This window comes from Anabrus simplex, chromosome 1 (assembly GCF_040414725.1).
Source record: "Anabrus simplex isolate iqAnaSimp1 chromosome 1, ASM4041472v1, whole genome shotgun sequence".
Lineage (NCBI taxonomy): Eukaryota > Metazoa > Arthropoda > Insecta > Orthoptera > Tettigoniidae > Anabrus > Anabrus simplex.
In genome coordinates, this window is record NC_090265.1 from 1,095,528,896 (window position 1) to 1,095,546,043 (window position 17,148).

The 17,148-nt window shown below is 38.8% G+C and overlaps 1 protein-coding gene across 1 annotated transcript in view; it reads left to right on the top strand.

Annotated features, from left to right (window-relative positions):
- wapl (wings apart-like) overlaps window positions 1-16,780 on the top strand; it is a 292,449-nt gene extending 275,669 nt beyond the window's left edge. Inside the window, exon 15 of the mRNA XM_067150459.2 lies at window positions 16,363-16,780. Within this exon, the coding sequence (XP_067006560.1) occupies window positions 16,363-16,533 (171 nt within the window). The 3' untranslated portion in view covers window positions 16,534-16,780. The remainder of the gene's footprint in view (window positions 1-16,362) is intronic.
- Window positions 16,781-17,148: the final 368 nt, after the last annotated feature.

A 17,148-nucleotide genomic window follows, 5' to 3' on the forward strand; every position in this document is an offset into this window, starting at 1 on the left:
GCAAAAGTTCTGGTTTCATTTTAATGGTCGTGTGAATAGTCATAACTCTTACTATTGGTGTGCAGAAAGTCCTAATGGTGTTTATGAAGTACCTAATTATGATAGGAAGATTGGTGTTTGGTATGCTCTTTGTGCAAGACTAGCAAATCTACTCGTGCTTCGCTACGGTAGTCTACATTGTATACGGATTTCTCCGTAAATTACTGTAAAGACAGTGAGTAAGATTATATCAAACTGCATGTCTCTTAGCGCTATCCGAAAAACAAAACAGGGAGGACGCCATACATTGTTTCCGGTGTAAGGCATCGGAGAAGTATTGACAATAATGGCAGGCCACATTCCCTACTGCCATCACAATCGAGTTCGGAGTTTCTACTATAATGGCAGGCTCACTTTGCAACCACCATTTACAGTAGAGATGGAGTTTTCATTATAAAGGCAGGCCCCTTTTCCTAATGCCAGTCACAATCGAGTTGGAGATGTTTGATTATAATCAAGAAATGCAGCGCTATCTAACGTATCAATAATCGAAACAGGACAATAAATCATGGAACCATAGCTGTAGATCTCTCCAAAATGAACTGCAATTGTGCTATCAGTTTTAAAAGCTACCCCGAAACCAAGGTCTGCACAGTCATTAAAATGCATCCATATTTCAATATTTTCCAGGGTCAAAAGTTATACATTTGAACAGCTTGGAATTTTTCCTCAAAGAACAGTGTCCTCCAGGTTTTGGGATTAGCAATTGCTTACATACGGATAAATTAAGGAAGAAAGTAATAGAGTTAAGAAAGTTGAAATTAACAGGAAATGGGATTATAACTGAGGACAGTCGGATAGGACAAACAAGTAAATACCAGGTGGATGTATTGGAAAATACAATACCCCTCAATAAATTGTGATGGCATGAGTTACGGATATAAGAAGGCAGCAACCGAGGAGAAATTTAGGTGCGTGGATTCTTAGATAAACAGATAAGAGGATGACTTAAACCTAAAGAGGCAAGGCAGAGGCAAGAAATTAAAGCGGTCAACAGAAGTAGAATAGAAATACAGTAAAAATGATAGGAAATACTAGAAAACACCTTACGGTGTGAAATAATGGGCTACACTCCCAGTATTTTTCAAATATTAACAACGCCCGTAGTGCTGTCGGAGGACAATTGTAACCTCCAACGGTTTTCCGCCAATATCCCGCAAAATTGCCAATTAACGTCTCTCTTGCTTTCTACCCAAGAAACAACCACTAGTTTACAGGAATGATGATGAAAATGGCAACATGTTGCTTCCCTGCGGTCAAAGACATTGCCATGGTAACCTGTAGGTTCATTGTCGGTCTATCGGGCACTCAGTGCAGAGCATGAGACCCACAGAAAATAGCATGTTTCTCCGTCATTTAAAGAATAAGCAAAATTATGTACATTAAAAAAACTTATTTATAATGAAGGGACGTTTTACATATAGTCCATGGATTTTACAGAAATCAATAGTGTAAGGAAAAATGGAAGAAAACGGTTCTGGTTTTCCTATAAACCTATAAATGTCTATTCAGACATTTTTAGACATCTGCATATTGCACCATTCCCGCGTCCAGGTGAGGATACATGAGATCCAGACTAGCTCTTGATATAAATGATTCTATCTGATTAATGTTGCCAGGCTATGGGTTCCGCTTGAGAAAGTACGCCGATGGACTATGGTAAATCTCAACCTTCGCAGAAGGACGTCTCCTATACGCTATCAGTCAGATACCATTCTTGCCCGTCGCCAAATTAATCGCAAATATATCAGGTCAATACAGTATTTCAACTAATTCACATGCGTCGCCAACGAAATCGCAAGTAAAAATAAGTTATTATAGTCTTACATATAGTTCTATATACTAAGTAGGCATTAAAAGAACTATGAAGTTTCACTATTCAACATTTATTGAATATTCAGTCCAAATACTAAGGAAATGTTACCTAACATCTCGTTGAAAATGTCTCGCACAACGTAGGTAGCTTCGTAATGTTGTAAGTATTTCAATCGGTTACAGTTAAGTTGAGATAAAAAAGTAAGTTTGGAAAACTTGTAATAAGTAGCTGAAATCTAGGCCATAATTATCGATTCATTAATATCTTGGCCTGTTGAAAATCTAAGTAATATATAAATAATGTTCCAAGAATCAGTTGAAAAATTAAAAATATTAAGTAAAACATACTAAATAGAGTTGTAAGAATTAGATGCATCTAATTGGTTAAAAATGAAAAAACATTACATTCATTAATATATACATCATTCCAGATTATAGTCTTTTAACAGAATGTAGAACGCAGTGTAAATTGCCAAATAAATAATTCATTAAGATTTGGAATCTCTTCTCTGAGCTGAATTGCTCCTCGAAGTCATTTAAAGTTCTGTCATTTAACCTTTAACTCAAATATGACTGGTGAAACGAATGTCACTTTGGGCTAAACCTAATATCTGTGTCCATACACAGTAGAAAAACATATGGGAAAGCAATGTCTGTTTTCTAAGGACTTCAGTTAAATAATATGCTTGAATTCTCCCTTTATCTTCATGTTTCATAGAATCCGATCTCCATATAAGCAAACTCAGGTCCGCTCTAAGTCGTGATTGATTTCAAAATAATACTATCATATGGCTTATGTGGTTAATTCACACAATTATTACCTTAATCCAGGTTAAAATTTAATTTAAGTGCGTATCTGGCTGAATGTAGCATTGCCAAGTGTATTTCATTGAATTTCTAACAAATTATACCACAAGGGGAAAAACTGGCATGTTAGAAGACTCTACCTTCATCTAAAAATCCGTATATGAATGACTAAGTCACCAGTGATGTGTCAACATGCTCACAGAAAATCAGAAATTAGGTTATCAAGTGTGGGAGTACTTGAAAATGGTCATAAATAACTCAGTGAAGGCCTAAATATTATCATTACTAGCTTCCTGGCTCATTTGATGATCCTAAATACTCAAAACAACACTGTGTTGATGGCATTGAGATCGTATCCTAACCTACTATGAGTGTATCTGGGAATAAAAACAGTAATTGAAAGCAGTACATTTCAATATATATCTTAGAATGCATAATTTGCACATAACATCTCACAGAAGACTACTATGACCAACCTCTCAAATAAAAATAAATGTCACCATCACAACTGAACATCTGCTTATATTACTATTTCATTCACCATTTACCATTCCAGATATCACGTAATATCCATATCAATGCATTACAAGCACCCCATCTCATTAAATATGATGCATATGTGCCGTAACCTTCACATATAATAACATTAATCTTACCGTCATAGTGTCAAAGAAAAGTGTATCATAATACTAAGCTGTATTACTACATTTCGTCCCAGACATTCCCTAAACACGATCTCTTAACTTGCTATTCCGATAAAGCCATCACACTTGTATGTTGACACTCATATAACACTTGAACACTCCACTGATAATGATTAAAAATATCTATTACCTCCTCTCACACCACATTGATAATGTTGAGAACGGCTTTCACTGGTATATTACGCCTACATGTGGAATTGACAGTAACATTAGATGAATACCTACATCCATGTAATCTCCCTTCGATATATATTTATACGCACGCACAATGTCACAAAACATATCAACACGTAGCCAAAAATAAAGGTTTCTACTTACGAAAAACGACTCATAGGGGACTTAACTTTGCTTATTGGACCCTGTTTGCCATCTCGCTTCTGGTCATCGGGAATGGTAGGCTTCGCTCCATGGTTCTGCTTCAAGTAATCGGGCCCATCTTGTCTCCTCAGCTGACTTTCAATCCTCCTGGGTCATCAACGTCGTGAAGCGCCACCATAGTCGGAGTAGTCTTTGCCTTGATCTTTTACAACATCATAGTGGTCTCTCGTACGCTTGGAACAGAATAATACAATGTATTATTTAGTGTCGTCATCTTTCAATTAAGCTTCGTTTTGTAATGCCTATGGTATCAGAATAAAATGTGCTCTGGGACGATTAGTCTCAATATAGTAGTTCTAATTATGCTATTATTGGTAAAAACTCTCTCGCTTGCGGAGCGAATGTGATTTCTCCGTGCTTATCAGAAATGCACTTGACAGCTGGTTGGACTCTGCTGTCTACGATATGCAGTATCAGACAAATATAAAACTTCTAAGTCCAGCCGTGACGTATTGCTGTACCAGACTTGCTAACTCCTTTTGCTGGTCTTTAAATTTCGCGCAGTTATTTGATCTTTAAAGTTGACACTGAGCGGGCTGCCGCGGATTTTATCCTCCGTCAATATTTGATCTTTAAATCTGATAAGCTGATTTCTTTCTTTGCTCGACTCTGTCTTGCTTGCAGTAGTGCAGAATGATGAAGAATGTTCTAATGGAAGTCTTTTTTCTTAATAATCGGTTTAAATAATCTGCTTCTGTCATTCTTTTTTCACAGCCTTCTAAGTAGGGTTCTTTCGGTGACTACCTGTTGAAAAGATTATCATTTCGGTTCGTACCGATGTTAGTTGCTTTCACATTTACATTTTAATGGCTTGAACTCCATTTTTGTTCCTACTGATGCAAATATAGAACGGTGAAATGGCACAATATCGAAACCTTCCTCGGGATGAGTATGCTCTAAATATGACGTTTGGTTGAGATCTATCAGTTGACCTAAAATGGATAAAAATCGGAAAAATTGGCAAAACAAAGGAAATTACAGACAGCGGACGCCCTACAACTTTATTTATATAGATTAATAATTGGCCCCTTTTGTTTTGACAACGGTTAATGCAGAGGGGTACCAAGATGACATTTTGATGCCATTCTTTCATCAGTTAATGGAAGAAGGAAAAGCATGTGGATGGTTTCAACAAGATTTGCAAATTGCTTTACGTCGCACCGACACAGATAGATCTTATGGCGATAATGGGACGGGAAAGGCTTGGGAATGGGAAGGAAGCAGCCATGGCCTTAATTAAGATAGAGCCCCAGCATTTGCCTGGTGTGATTCAACAAGATTCAGCCCCTGCTCATACAGCAGAAGATTTCCTTCTTACAATCTGGGAAGTGTTTGTAGACAGTGAGATCAATGCTGGTCTATTTCCCCCTCATCCTCCATATCTAACAGTGTGTGGTTTTTACTTGTGGGGTAAACTGAAAGAAAAAGTGTATTGAGCACATTGGAGAAACTGAAAGAAAACATTACGAATGAAATCGGAAACATTGCAGTGGCTGAACTCACGTCAGCCAGAATGTGGTCACCATATACAATGCTGTACAGCATCTTTCATAAGATAGGATTTCATATAAGATTGTATGCATGCTTAAAGCAGGGCGGCCGCACATGACATTAGTTCAGCTGAAGCAGCCGCCATAGCGCAGAGTACAAACACCGTGCGTTCGATCTGAGTTTGTATAATTTTACATCGTACAAAAATTCGTAAATCAGACCAAACCAAACTACAGCCTAAATGGGCCTTGGCCTACCATGCGATCCCTGCTGAGCCCTATGGCCTACAGATTATGAGGTGACTCTTGGTCACTGCGAAATCCTCTCGGCCGTTATTCCTAGCTGTCTAGACTGGGGTCGACATCTTGCCGTCAGATAGCTCCTCAGTTAATTGTAATCACCGAGCTCGATAGCTGCAGTCGCGTAAGTGCGGCCAGTATCCAGTATTCGGGAGATAGTAGGTTCGAACCCCACTGTCAGCAGCCCTGAAAATGGTTTTCCGTGGTTTCCCATTTTCACACCAGGCAAATGCTGGGGCTGTACCTTCATTAAGGCCACGGCCGCTTCCTTCCCACTCCTAGCCCTTTCCTGTCCCATCGCCGCCATAAGATGTATCTGTGTCGGTGTGACGTAAGCAGCTAGCAAAAAAATAAAAAAATAAATTGTAATCACGTAGGCTGAGTGGACCTTGAACCAGCCTTCATATCCATGTAAAAATGCCTTACGTGGCCGGGAGTCAAACCCGGGCCTGCGGATGAGAGGCAGTCAAGCTACCTCCAGACCAGGAAACTGGCTTTGAAAACGACTACCTGCATAAATTCTTCTGTGAATCTGTCTTGAGACAGGTATCAACTAGACATCCTCCATGATTCCCTGTCCTGAACCTTTTTTTCATAGCTTCTACCTTGCTTAACATCCGTTAACATTCCAAACCTTCTACTTCCTTTTGCTCTTCCTCTTCTTCTGTCAATTTTTCCTGCATTACTCACTGTTGAAGACAATAGGGAACATGCATGATCCGGGGTTTTAATTAAAAATATGCTAATCTGATTCAAAATTTCATGCAGAATTCAAAAATGTGATCAGAATGTACAAATAATAACTCCAAACATGATAAAAATCTACGAAAATGTCACGTCACGCAAGTACGCGATCTCATTGGTTTGACGTCATCGTACAGGTTGACTGAATTAGCAGACGAAATAACGCATAGTGTGCTGTGAGAAGCAGGATACAATTCGCGTATTTCTACTTTGCGTTAGTGTCTGGTATAGTTAAATTCGAGGTCTATATATTGGATAATAATCTGAGTGGTATATTTTAGACTTAAAATGAATCCTGCGCAGACAGTGAGGCAGAAAACTTATAAATGGTGTAGAGTTCCGATGTGCAATAGCACATCGCATACCGTACCAAACAAATTGTTTGTAAATGTTCCAAAGACGCTAAAACTAGGGAGAAATGGATTTTGGCGAGCCGGAGAAATGCTGGTGATATATCGGAAAAGTCTACAGTTTATTTTTTTGAAGATTTTAACGTAAGATGAATTTGTTTGAATTTTCAAATCACTTTTCCATGTCAGCTGTTCTAGTGGTAAAACTTTAAATTTTAATGTATGATGCTTTATTTAAATGCTTCAATTACATCTTGGAATATGAAAGTAATAAACAGTACATTAAATAATGCTGATTATTAAAGTATTCTCCAAACCTAACCTATGTTTTGGGTGATCCATGTCAAGATAATAAATCAAAGGGGTTATGAACCATTTTGACAGCTCTAATTGTATCTTGGCATGGGACAGTTATGTATGTCTTTATTGAAGAGCTTAATTGGTAAAGAAATTTAGGCTATATCTAAATACTCTATAATGTAACAAAGAATAGGCGTGTACATCATGAAAGGAAACAACGTGAATTTAACAAATGTATAACTCTACTCAAAACCAATGCTTGTCTGTTGGGGTCTCATAAGTTAACAATGCTCAATTATAATAATTATCATAATATTAATGAAATAAATAACATAATTGCACACAGGTGAAAATAGTGATGTAGGTGTTTAAAATATTATCCAACTTAGCCTAAGTTTTAGGTTATACAAGCCAAGTCAATAAACCGAAGGGTAAAAATACCGTGCGAGTTGGCCGTGCGGTTAGGAGCGCGCAGCTGTGAGCTCGCATCCGGGAGATAGTGGGTTTTGAACCCCACTGCCGGCAGCCCTGAAGATGGTTTTCCGTGGTTTCCCATTTTCACACCAGGCAAATACTGAGGCTGTACCTAAGGCCACGGCCGCTTTGTTCCCATTCCTAGGCCTTTCCTGTCCCATCGTCGCCATAAGACCTATATGTGACGGTGTGACGTAAAGCAAACAGCAAAAAAAAAAAAAAAAAAAGTAAAAGTCACAGCACCCAAAGATATTCCTGTATTGAGCGACTAAAATGTCACCAGGACACTTTTCTTTCCTGATATGCTCAGCTTGTTAAAAGCCAAATGTAATTAATGTTATTGGCTTCACGCCCCGCTAACTACTTCTACGATTTTCGGAGATGCCGATGTGCAGGAATTTAGTCCTGCAGGAGTTATTTTACGTGCCAGGAAATCTACCGACACGAGGCTGACGTATTTGAGCACCTTCAACTACCACCGGACTGAACCAGGATCGAACCTGCCAAGTTGGGGTCAGAAGGCCAGCACCTCAACCGTCTGAACCACTCAGCCCGACTTGTGAAAACTAGATGTAGTCATATTTATCTTTATCATGTTTAACTTTTTCCCTCCACAAAGATATTTAATTCTCTTTCATGGGCCCCGGAAGTGGGTAGGCCAGTTGTCCCAACCATAAATATATATTTTTTGGGGAATGATAGATTATAGCCCTATAGTACTATGATCTTTCTTTCTTTCTTCCTTCCTTTCTTTCTTTCCTTCTTTCTTTCTTTCTTAATCAGTTTATCCTTCAGGGTTGGTTTTCTCTCGGACTCAGCGAGGGATTTCACCTCTACCACTTCAAGGGCAGTGTCCTGGAACGTGAGACTTTGAGTATGGTGATGCAACTGGTGATGAGGGCCATTACCTCGCCCAGGCGGCCTCACCTGTTATGCTCAACAGGGGCCTTGTTGGAGGATGGGAGGATCGGAAGGGATAGACAAGGAAGAGGGAAGGAAACGGCCGTGGCCTTATGTGCCTGGAGGAGAAGTAGGAAAATACGAAAAACAACTTCGAGGATGGCTGAGGTGGGATTCGAAACCCTTCTACTCAGCTGACCTCCTGAGGCTGAGTAGACACCGTTCCAGCCGTCGTACTATTTGTTTTCAACTTTCATGGCAGAGCCGGGAATCGAAACCGAGCCTCCGGGAGTGGCACACATTAACCACTACACCACAGAAGCGGACTAGTACTATAATGCTACCTATATGTTTATGTTAGTGCTGAAATCCGATTTCTTACTTTACTAATGCTGAAAGCCCGAAAATGTAATGTTATTCTTTAATAGGGGAATCAGTCTACTATCCAGGTTCGTTGTTATCCTAATACTATGGGTTACAGTACATTGCACGTATATAAAACCGGGCGAGTTGGCCGTGCGCGTAGAGGCGCGCGGCTGTGAGCTTGCATCCGGGAGATAGTAGGTTCGAATCCCACTATCGGCAGCCCTGAAAATGGTTTTCCGTGGTTTCCCATTTTCACACCAGGCAAATGCTGGGGCTGTACCTTAATCAAGGCCACGGCCGCTTCCTTCCAACTCCTAGGCCTTTCCTATCCCATCGTCGCCATAAGACCTATCTGTGTCGGTGCGACGTAAAGCCCCTAGCAAAAAAAAAAAAAAGTATATAAAAGACGCCACTTACAAACTTGCTTGTTATCCGCGAATTTCTGCGGCCACAAAAGTCACATTTTTCAAGAATGATGACATCTACACATGGTAGATTGTCTGACTGTGCTGTTTTGAAACTTTCTTCTGTCATTTCGAAGTTATTCGCGATCATGAATAATAAACAATCGGCTTTTAGCAACGGCTGATGCACAACGGCTAATTCCATTGTGGAGTTTTGTCTCCCGTATGCAGTTATCAGACTGTGCTACATAAGAAGCTTCTGATAAGTTCACCTGCATACACCCCAGCATCAGTGGGTAGGGTCTGACACATCCCACTCTGACGAGTCTAGTGTCAGACCTAAGACGAAATGCTGGTTAATAGAGCAAACGCCTGAAAAGCCATATATCCAATTTTTGATCTGATTTTTGATATGCTCTATTGGTGGAAAAATATCTAATTCCCTTCATGGGAATTTAGTATTACCATTTGGTAGAGCTCCATGCGGTACTGGATCGTGACGTCACAGCGCGCCGCTTACGTCAGAGGCCGTTCCACTCGCCTTGCGGAAAGGCACTATTAAATATTTTTTTAATGGTAGAAAACAAGGCAACATACCACAATGCAATACGTTTACGTACTATTTCATTGGTGTACTTTTCAAAAAAATATATTTTTGAAAATGATGTATGTTCCCAGTTTCTGCATAGTATGTGACCCAGCCAGGACATTTTCATCATGTGTTTCTCCTGCTTTTCTTAGCATGTCTTCATTTCTCACTTTATCAGTCCACTGCACTTTTTCCATTCTTCTCCACAACCATATATAGAAACTTTCCAAATACTTTTGAGTCTTTTTCTTAATGTCCATGTTTCAGCTGTGTATGACGCCATACTCCACACAAAACACTTTGCAAACCTCTTTCTTAAATTAATAGGGATTGTTTTGACATCAAAAGCCCTCTCTCCTTTCTGAAAGCTTCTTTGCCCATAGATATTCTGCTTCGTACTTCTTCTGTACAGCTTCCATTCCATGTTACCAAATTCCCCAAATATCAGAATGATTTTACTCATTCAAATTTCTTTCCTTGTAGTGTTATATTAACAGCATTTTCTTACTTTGCTACTCTCATCACCTTAGTCTTGCCAATGTTGACCTTCATTCTTAACTCTTTGCCCACTCTTTCTCTATTTTCCAACATGACTTGCAGATCTTTTTCTGAATCTGCTAATACCACCACATCATGCACATATTTCATGCATGGGCTTTAGTGGTTCTCCACCCACTACAATGCTCCCTGCTTATTCCAGGGCCTTCTGTAACAGTTTTTCAGCATATATATTGAACAGTGAATCAACATCTTTATCATCTGATGGCCAGGCAGGCATCAATTTTTGAAAATGAGACAGTCTCTCATAATGCATTGGCACTGCCAGTGGCTACAAGTAGCCTACACAGTGGCCTCAACGGTATGCAGTAGCCATGGGTCTTGGTAGGTGTGCTATTTACCAACTGATGAGCCCAACTTAGCACAGTGTGGATAAACACTGGCAACCAGAAGTGAGTTAGCTGGAAAATTTATTTATTTAATCATGTCAGAAACATACATTATACTTACAGTTATACAAGACAATAACAAATCTGGTACTATAATCATTAATCATATCTGACGATGGCAGGTAACGATGTGATTTATGCTCTACATAAATACAAAATTAATTAAATGTTGTGTGACCAATAAGCGGCTAATTTACATGCTTCCTTGGTAGTTGGTAGTAGGTGCCCCTGCATAGGTAGTCGGAATTGAATTTCCGATACCTAACTGAACGTCAGCATTCCAGAATTTAAAGTTAAAAATTTCATTGTTCCGTATTGAAGAATATCACAATTAAAATTGAAATAATTGATAAGGAGATTCCACATATTCAATACCAAAAAATAAGAAATGTAGTCAGTTACATTCTCATTTAATAATAATTAGAAATGGTACCGGTTTCAACCCTAGTCCAGGTCATCATCAGCCGATTAAGAAATGGAAAACAATGCATAGGGTCAGTAGAAGGGGCAATATGAAAAGGAAATGAACGGGGGTAGACACTGTAAAACTTAAAAGAAGTAAAATACAAGTCATTCAAAAGAAAAACAGTGCCCAATTCTCTTAGCGGCAGCAAGGCACACGCAGCACTAGGCAAAGTCCCACAATGATTACGAATAGCAGAGAACTGTTCAAAGCCAGTTATTAAAACACTGTCAGGCATAAAGTCACATCACAATCGAACACATACGAAGGTCCATATTCGTGTAGGAGTTGAAGACGAGCAGATTCATTGAAGCAACTTGCCAGCTCCCGGTGATCAGCGCGACACATTCAATATCAGGCACTGTGGTTTCAAACGCCAAAGTAAAATGGAGAATAGCTTGACGATCCAGTTATTTTCCTTGGTTGCGGGAAAGTAAGTATATAGATAAATATAATACAATTCAATATAATTGAGTAATTGTGCTCCTATAGAATTCTTAGAACAATTGACGTGAAAAAACAATTGTGAAGAGAAAAAAATATAGTAAAAAGCGCAATACCGGAAACAAATGAAAACGTATGTACACAGTGCGCAATTTTTAAAACGTAAAAAATTCAGGTCTAGATTGAAGTAGTCGAAATCGGCGTAAGGCAGGAGTTGAGTGTGGATGAGAAAAATCGAAATGAAGGTGGAAATTTTTTTTTTATCACTCTTCTCTTTTTCCCACTATTCCTCTTCCTCTATTAATTTATTCTATCTTTTCTCAAAAAAAAAAAATCATTTCCACCTTCATTTCGATTTTTCTCGTCTATACTCAACTCCTGCCTTACGCCGATTTCGACTACTTCAATCTAGACCTGAATTTTTTACGTTTTAAAAATTGCGCACTGTGTACATACGTTTTCATTTGTTTCCGGTATTGCGCTTTTTACTATATTTTTTTCTCTTCACAATTGTTTTTTCACGTCAACTGTTCTAAGAATTCTATAGGAGCACAATTACTTACTCAATTATATTGAATTGTATTATATTTATCTATATACTTACTTTCCCGCAACCAAGGAAAATAACTGGATCGTCAAGCTATTCTCCATTTTACTTTGGCGTTTGAAACCACCGTGCCTGATATTGAATGTGTCGCGCTGATCACCGGGAGCTGGCAAGTTGCTTCAATGAATCTGCTCGTCTTCAACTCCTACACGAATATGGACCTTCGTATGTGTTCGATTGTGATGTGACTTTATGCCTGACAGTGTTTTAATAACTGGCTTTGAACAGTTCTCCACTATTCGTAATCATTGTGAGACTTTGCCTAGTGCTGCGTGTGCCTTGCTGCCGCTAAGAGAATTGGGCACTGTTTTTCTTTTGAATGACTTGTATTTTACTTCTTCTAAGTTTTACAGTGTCTACCCCCGTTCATTTTCTTTTCATATTGCCTCTTCTACTGATCCTATGCATTGTTTTCCATTTCTTAATCGGCTGATGATGACCTGGACTAGGGTCGAAACCGGTACCATTTCTAATTATTATTAAATGAGAATGTAATTCACTACATTTCTTATTTTTTGGTATTGAATAGGTGGAATTTCCTTATCAATTATTTCAATTTTAATTGTTGCATTCCAGAAACAATACAATTCATATAAGCTGGAAAATTTATAATGTCCAATAACGGACCAACTATATTGGTATTATAAATTTACTCATTCGAAACAAATATACGGGTAAACAGAGAAGATGAGTAGATTTTACTGTACCCCTAATGATGAGCCTTGTTTGATTCAGAACTGTGTCGATCTGCATAACATGTGTACTGTTCAAACATACAGAAGAACAGTACTCTGCTGTCAAGTAGACTAAATCCATTGCTGATGATCGAAGAGTGGACGCAAGTTTCTGGATGATGTTATTCCTTGCCCTCAGTTTAGCAGCACTCGTCAAGTGTGTCCTAAAGGACATTCTTCGGTCCTAAGTAACTCCAAGATACTTTGGGTTGGAATTGTGTGATAGAGGTACGCCATTGAGTGAGATGTTCAAGGTCTGTTGTTGATGTGGAAGAAGCAGATTTCTGTTTTGCTGATGCCTGGTGTCAGACACCACTTTTGGGGGTCCTGTGAGGCGAATGGAGGATGATAGGTTACCTAGTAGAATAATGAACTCGGTTATGGAGGGTAAGAGAAGTAGAGGGAGACCAAGACGACAATGGTTAGACTCAGTTTCTAACGATTTAAGGATAAGGGGTATAGAACTAAATGAGGCCACAGCACTAGTTATAAATAGAGGATTGTGGCGACATTTAGTAAATTCCCAGAGGCTTGCGACTGAACGCTGAAGGAAATAATGGTATATAATGATGCTGTATAGATCAGGGGGGTGAAACTCTAATAGGGCTTTTGGTTCCAATCTGTAGCTAGCTTCAGGTAGTTTCAGTCTCTTTTTCTAGATGGCGCTGGAGGTCATTCATAACGTGTAAATAGTTATATACACGTTCTGTAGATGGCACGCAAGTAAGCATAAAATGAGCGTTGATAATAATTAAAGGCACTTTGTCTCGAAGTGAAGTATTTAAAGTTTTTCAAGTCTAACCTCAATCAGTGGGCACTTCTCACAAATTAATTAGTCATAAAACGTCGAGCATTGTGGAGATATTGCTGAATTGCATCGAATTCGACTTTACCCAATCTATTAACATTGTTCAAACTTATATCGATTTTAATCGATAGTTCCCATGATGCTACAGTATTTGTGTTGTTTGAATTCCAAGTGCTCATGTGCTTGTGATGTAAATCTTAGTTCCTTGTGCTTGGTTATTTGAAATATATCTTCGCCAGTCCTCCTGAAATCCTGTATTTCCTGTTTGAGTACACATCAGGGGCTGAAAGCTGAATGGTTCTATTAATGTAGTTCTATATATTTCCTGTCTCAGTGCATTTAATTCTGTTATTTTTATTTTCATGTGGTACTTGGATATTGATGTGATACCCCATTGTCTTGTGTATGGTGTGCTCTATTGTCTTGCTTTCGAAGGGATTTCTTATTTGTTATAATATCAGCTTTGTGTTAATGTGTCAATCATTCATTTGAAGTTAAAGCTGCTTTGAGGTGTGTGGTTATGTTCTCAGTAACATAGTATGCCATACAAACTAGGGGTATCAGATCATTATTTACAACGTAGTAAGTACTTGGAAATAAAAATATATGAATTACAATGTATTGGGCATGGAAGTAGTAGAACTGCATTATTATCGCCGTTTGGGGGGGGGGCGAGGGGCAGGGAAAGGAGGGGGGAGGAGCCGTAAGCATACCCGGATGTGCGTCACTGCGCCGGATGTTAATTCTCCGCGCTATCTGTTGAAAGTAATATAAGGTATTGCACCAGAATGCACACTGTGGTGCTATCTCGGAAAAGAGACTAAAACTACTAGCGCCAAGTGGCTTGGAACCGAAATTTATCATTGAGTTTCATCTCTATTCTATTCTATCCTCTTTGGTATAGATGTCGTTGCTAGTTAAAGTACTTTAGGTAAATAATCTAACCTTAGTCATTCCATTCTTTCCTGTTTGTCAGAAACATGAACTGATTTCTCATCCATTCTTGCGATGTTCACTGGATTGTGATACACTTTACTACCTACAGTCTGATGCCCTTGCTTGTCGGTATGTGCGCTCTTTACTGTGTTTGCAGCCATCATTCCTGTAATGGCAGAGTTTGTGGACCATAGGTCAGCTATGTTGGCACTGGTGAAGGCTGGATTTTCAACAGCAGAATCAGTTTGTAGGGAAGACGTTCCCACTTGTACTGCCAGGCGATATCTGGAACATGATCAAGAAGCAAAGGTTCATTCTACATTCTGCCCACATGTCTCTACTAGAGAGCAAGATGGGGCCCTACTGGCAGCACTAGAGGAGAATCTCTTCCTTTCAGCTATTTCACTGAGCAACTTGTCTTACTTTCCTGGTCCGGTGCAAATAACCAAATTAGGGATGCAGGACTCCGAAATTGCATTGCTGCCACGAAGGTCTGTTTAACTGAGGATTAGATAATTGATCGCCTCACATTTTCCTGTGGGAAAATGTTCATTACGGGGGTTAGTTTACCTCACCTGGTGTCGGGATGCTGTTGAGAATTCCTGGAACTCTCAACGCCAAGATTAATAAACCACTTTGTTTTTGGTTGATTTCAGCGTTAGACATAATTTATCCCTAAGGATGGCATGTTAGCTTCCAGTAGGATAATCGCCCATTTTGTACCTAAAAGGTAGTTCAACGATTGAGTAGATACCATGGCCTCCAAATAGTCCTTACCTGAACCCCATTGAGAATGTCTGGGGTCTAAAAACGGGACACTGGAAGAATGCAGTCATCACCAGAGCTTAAAAGGAAGAGCTGTGGACAATGGTGCTCAATCTTTGGGAAAACTAGCCCTTAAGCAGGGATTCTTCCAGAGCCTTACTGCTTCCGTGCCCAGTCAACTTTCAGTGGTCATGGAGCACTAGGGTCAGCAGACCTTATACTGATTTGTGTTTTGTATCTGGTTTGTTTTATTTGTAGAGACTGACGTCTCAAGGCACATTTTTGTTTTCTTTCCTGTAAGTCCTTGAGTACATAGATAAACCTCCGGGGAATTAATAAAAAATACTGTTAATATATATGATACTATCCTTGTATGGTAACTTTGACAGTTCTCCTAGCGACAAGGAATCAGTATAATGAAGGGAAAAGAAAGGAAAAAACCTTGCTATGTCTTAATTAGCAATTTTTGGTGGTTTCCTGTTTTCACTCTAGGCAAATGCTGGGGTGTACCTTACTTTACTTCAGGCCACAGTGGCTTTCTTCCCTGTCTTATCTTATCGTTGTCTCTTGACATTTTTGAGTCAGTATGACGTAAAATAAATAGGGGGGGGGGGGGGAATTAGTCTTTATTTATCTCCATGTGCAGAAAACCACTGCTGGATTTTTGTATACTCGCATAAATTTTAAAGTCTGGTTCATGTGTGTACAGGGTCAATTAAAGGCATATGATCTTGCTTAAATCATGATATTTGTAAAGATTTAAAACATGTTTAATCAATTAAATGAATACTTTCTTTCTTGCTTTGTTCAAGGCTGTGGAATTTAATTCAGCAGAGTTATTTGGCATTTGAAAATATTTAAATGTGGGAGATGTGTGTCTTATGACCTGAATTCGAAATCATCCTCCTCCTCCTCCTGCTTTTTATGATTGATGTTGAAAAGTTTCTATAATATCCGTATGCCTGTAATTATTTTTTTAAACTCCATTTAATTTTCAGGCTGTTGGAAGCAGTCGTGGCATTAAACAAACTGAACGAGTCATCAATTGCCTTATCAAGTCTGATTTGAGTGCAGAAAGCGCAGCAAGTCATGCAGAGGAAAGGACGTCGGTAGTTTTGGACGCAAGTTTAGTGACTGATGTTTCCACATTGGAAGAAAGCATTTCGTAGTGAAAAGAAAGACGGTTATTTATTGTGCTGTGAATAACACTTTTACAAATTTTTAAATTATTTTCTTCTCCGTGTGTGTGGCAACAGTGCCTATACTGGAAACATTGAGGAGGTGGTGGTGGTGGGTTTTTTTAATGTGTGCATTGTGAATTTGATTCACTCTAGTTAGGTCATGAAATCCATTAAATTATTTTCACTCTAGAGTGAATGGTAAATTATTGAGTTTTCATTATATTGACTAAGACATTTGCAGACAGTCTTTCAAAATATTCCTTCATATTAAATAATAATAATAATACATTTCTTCTTATTGATAATGAAAGTTTATTTATGGTACATTTTATTCATATTGAATCTGGGAGATATTCGTCTTTTATGTCATTGCATTAAAAAGTACTTCCTCATCCCCTTTTCGACTTTTAAAATGAGACTATAAGAGTAAAGATAGTTGTTAAAGATTATTTCATGTATATGCCATATTTTGAGCTACTTTGATTTGACAGGTGGCCTTTTATTTCTAACATCGCAGGTCTTCCTTATCCAAGGCAGTTGGGTTTTTGACTAACAAGGGAAGAGTATGGCTCTCAATATCTTAAGTGTTTGCATGTAAAATAC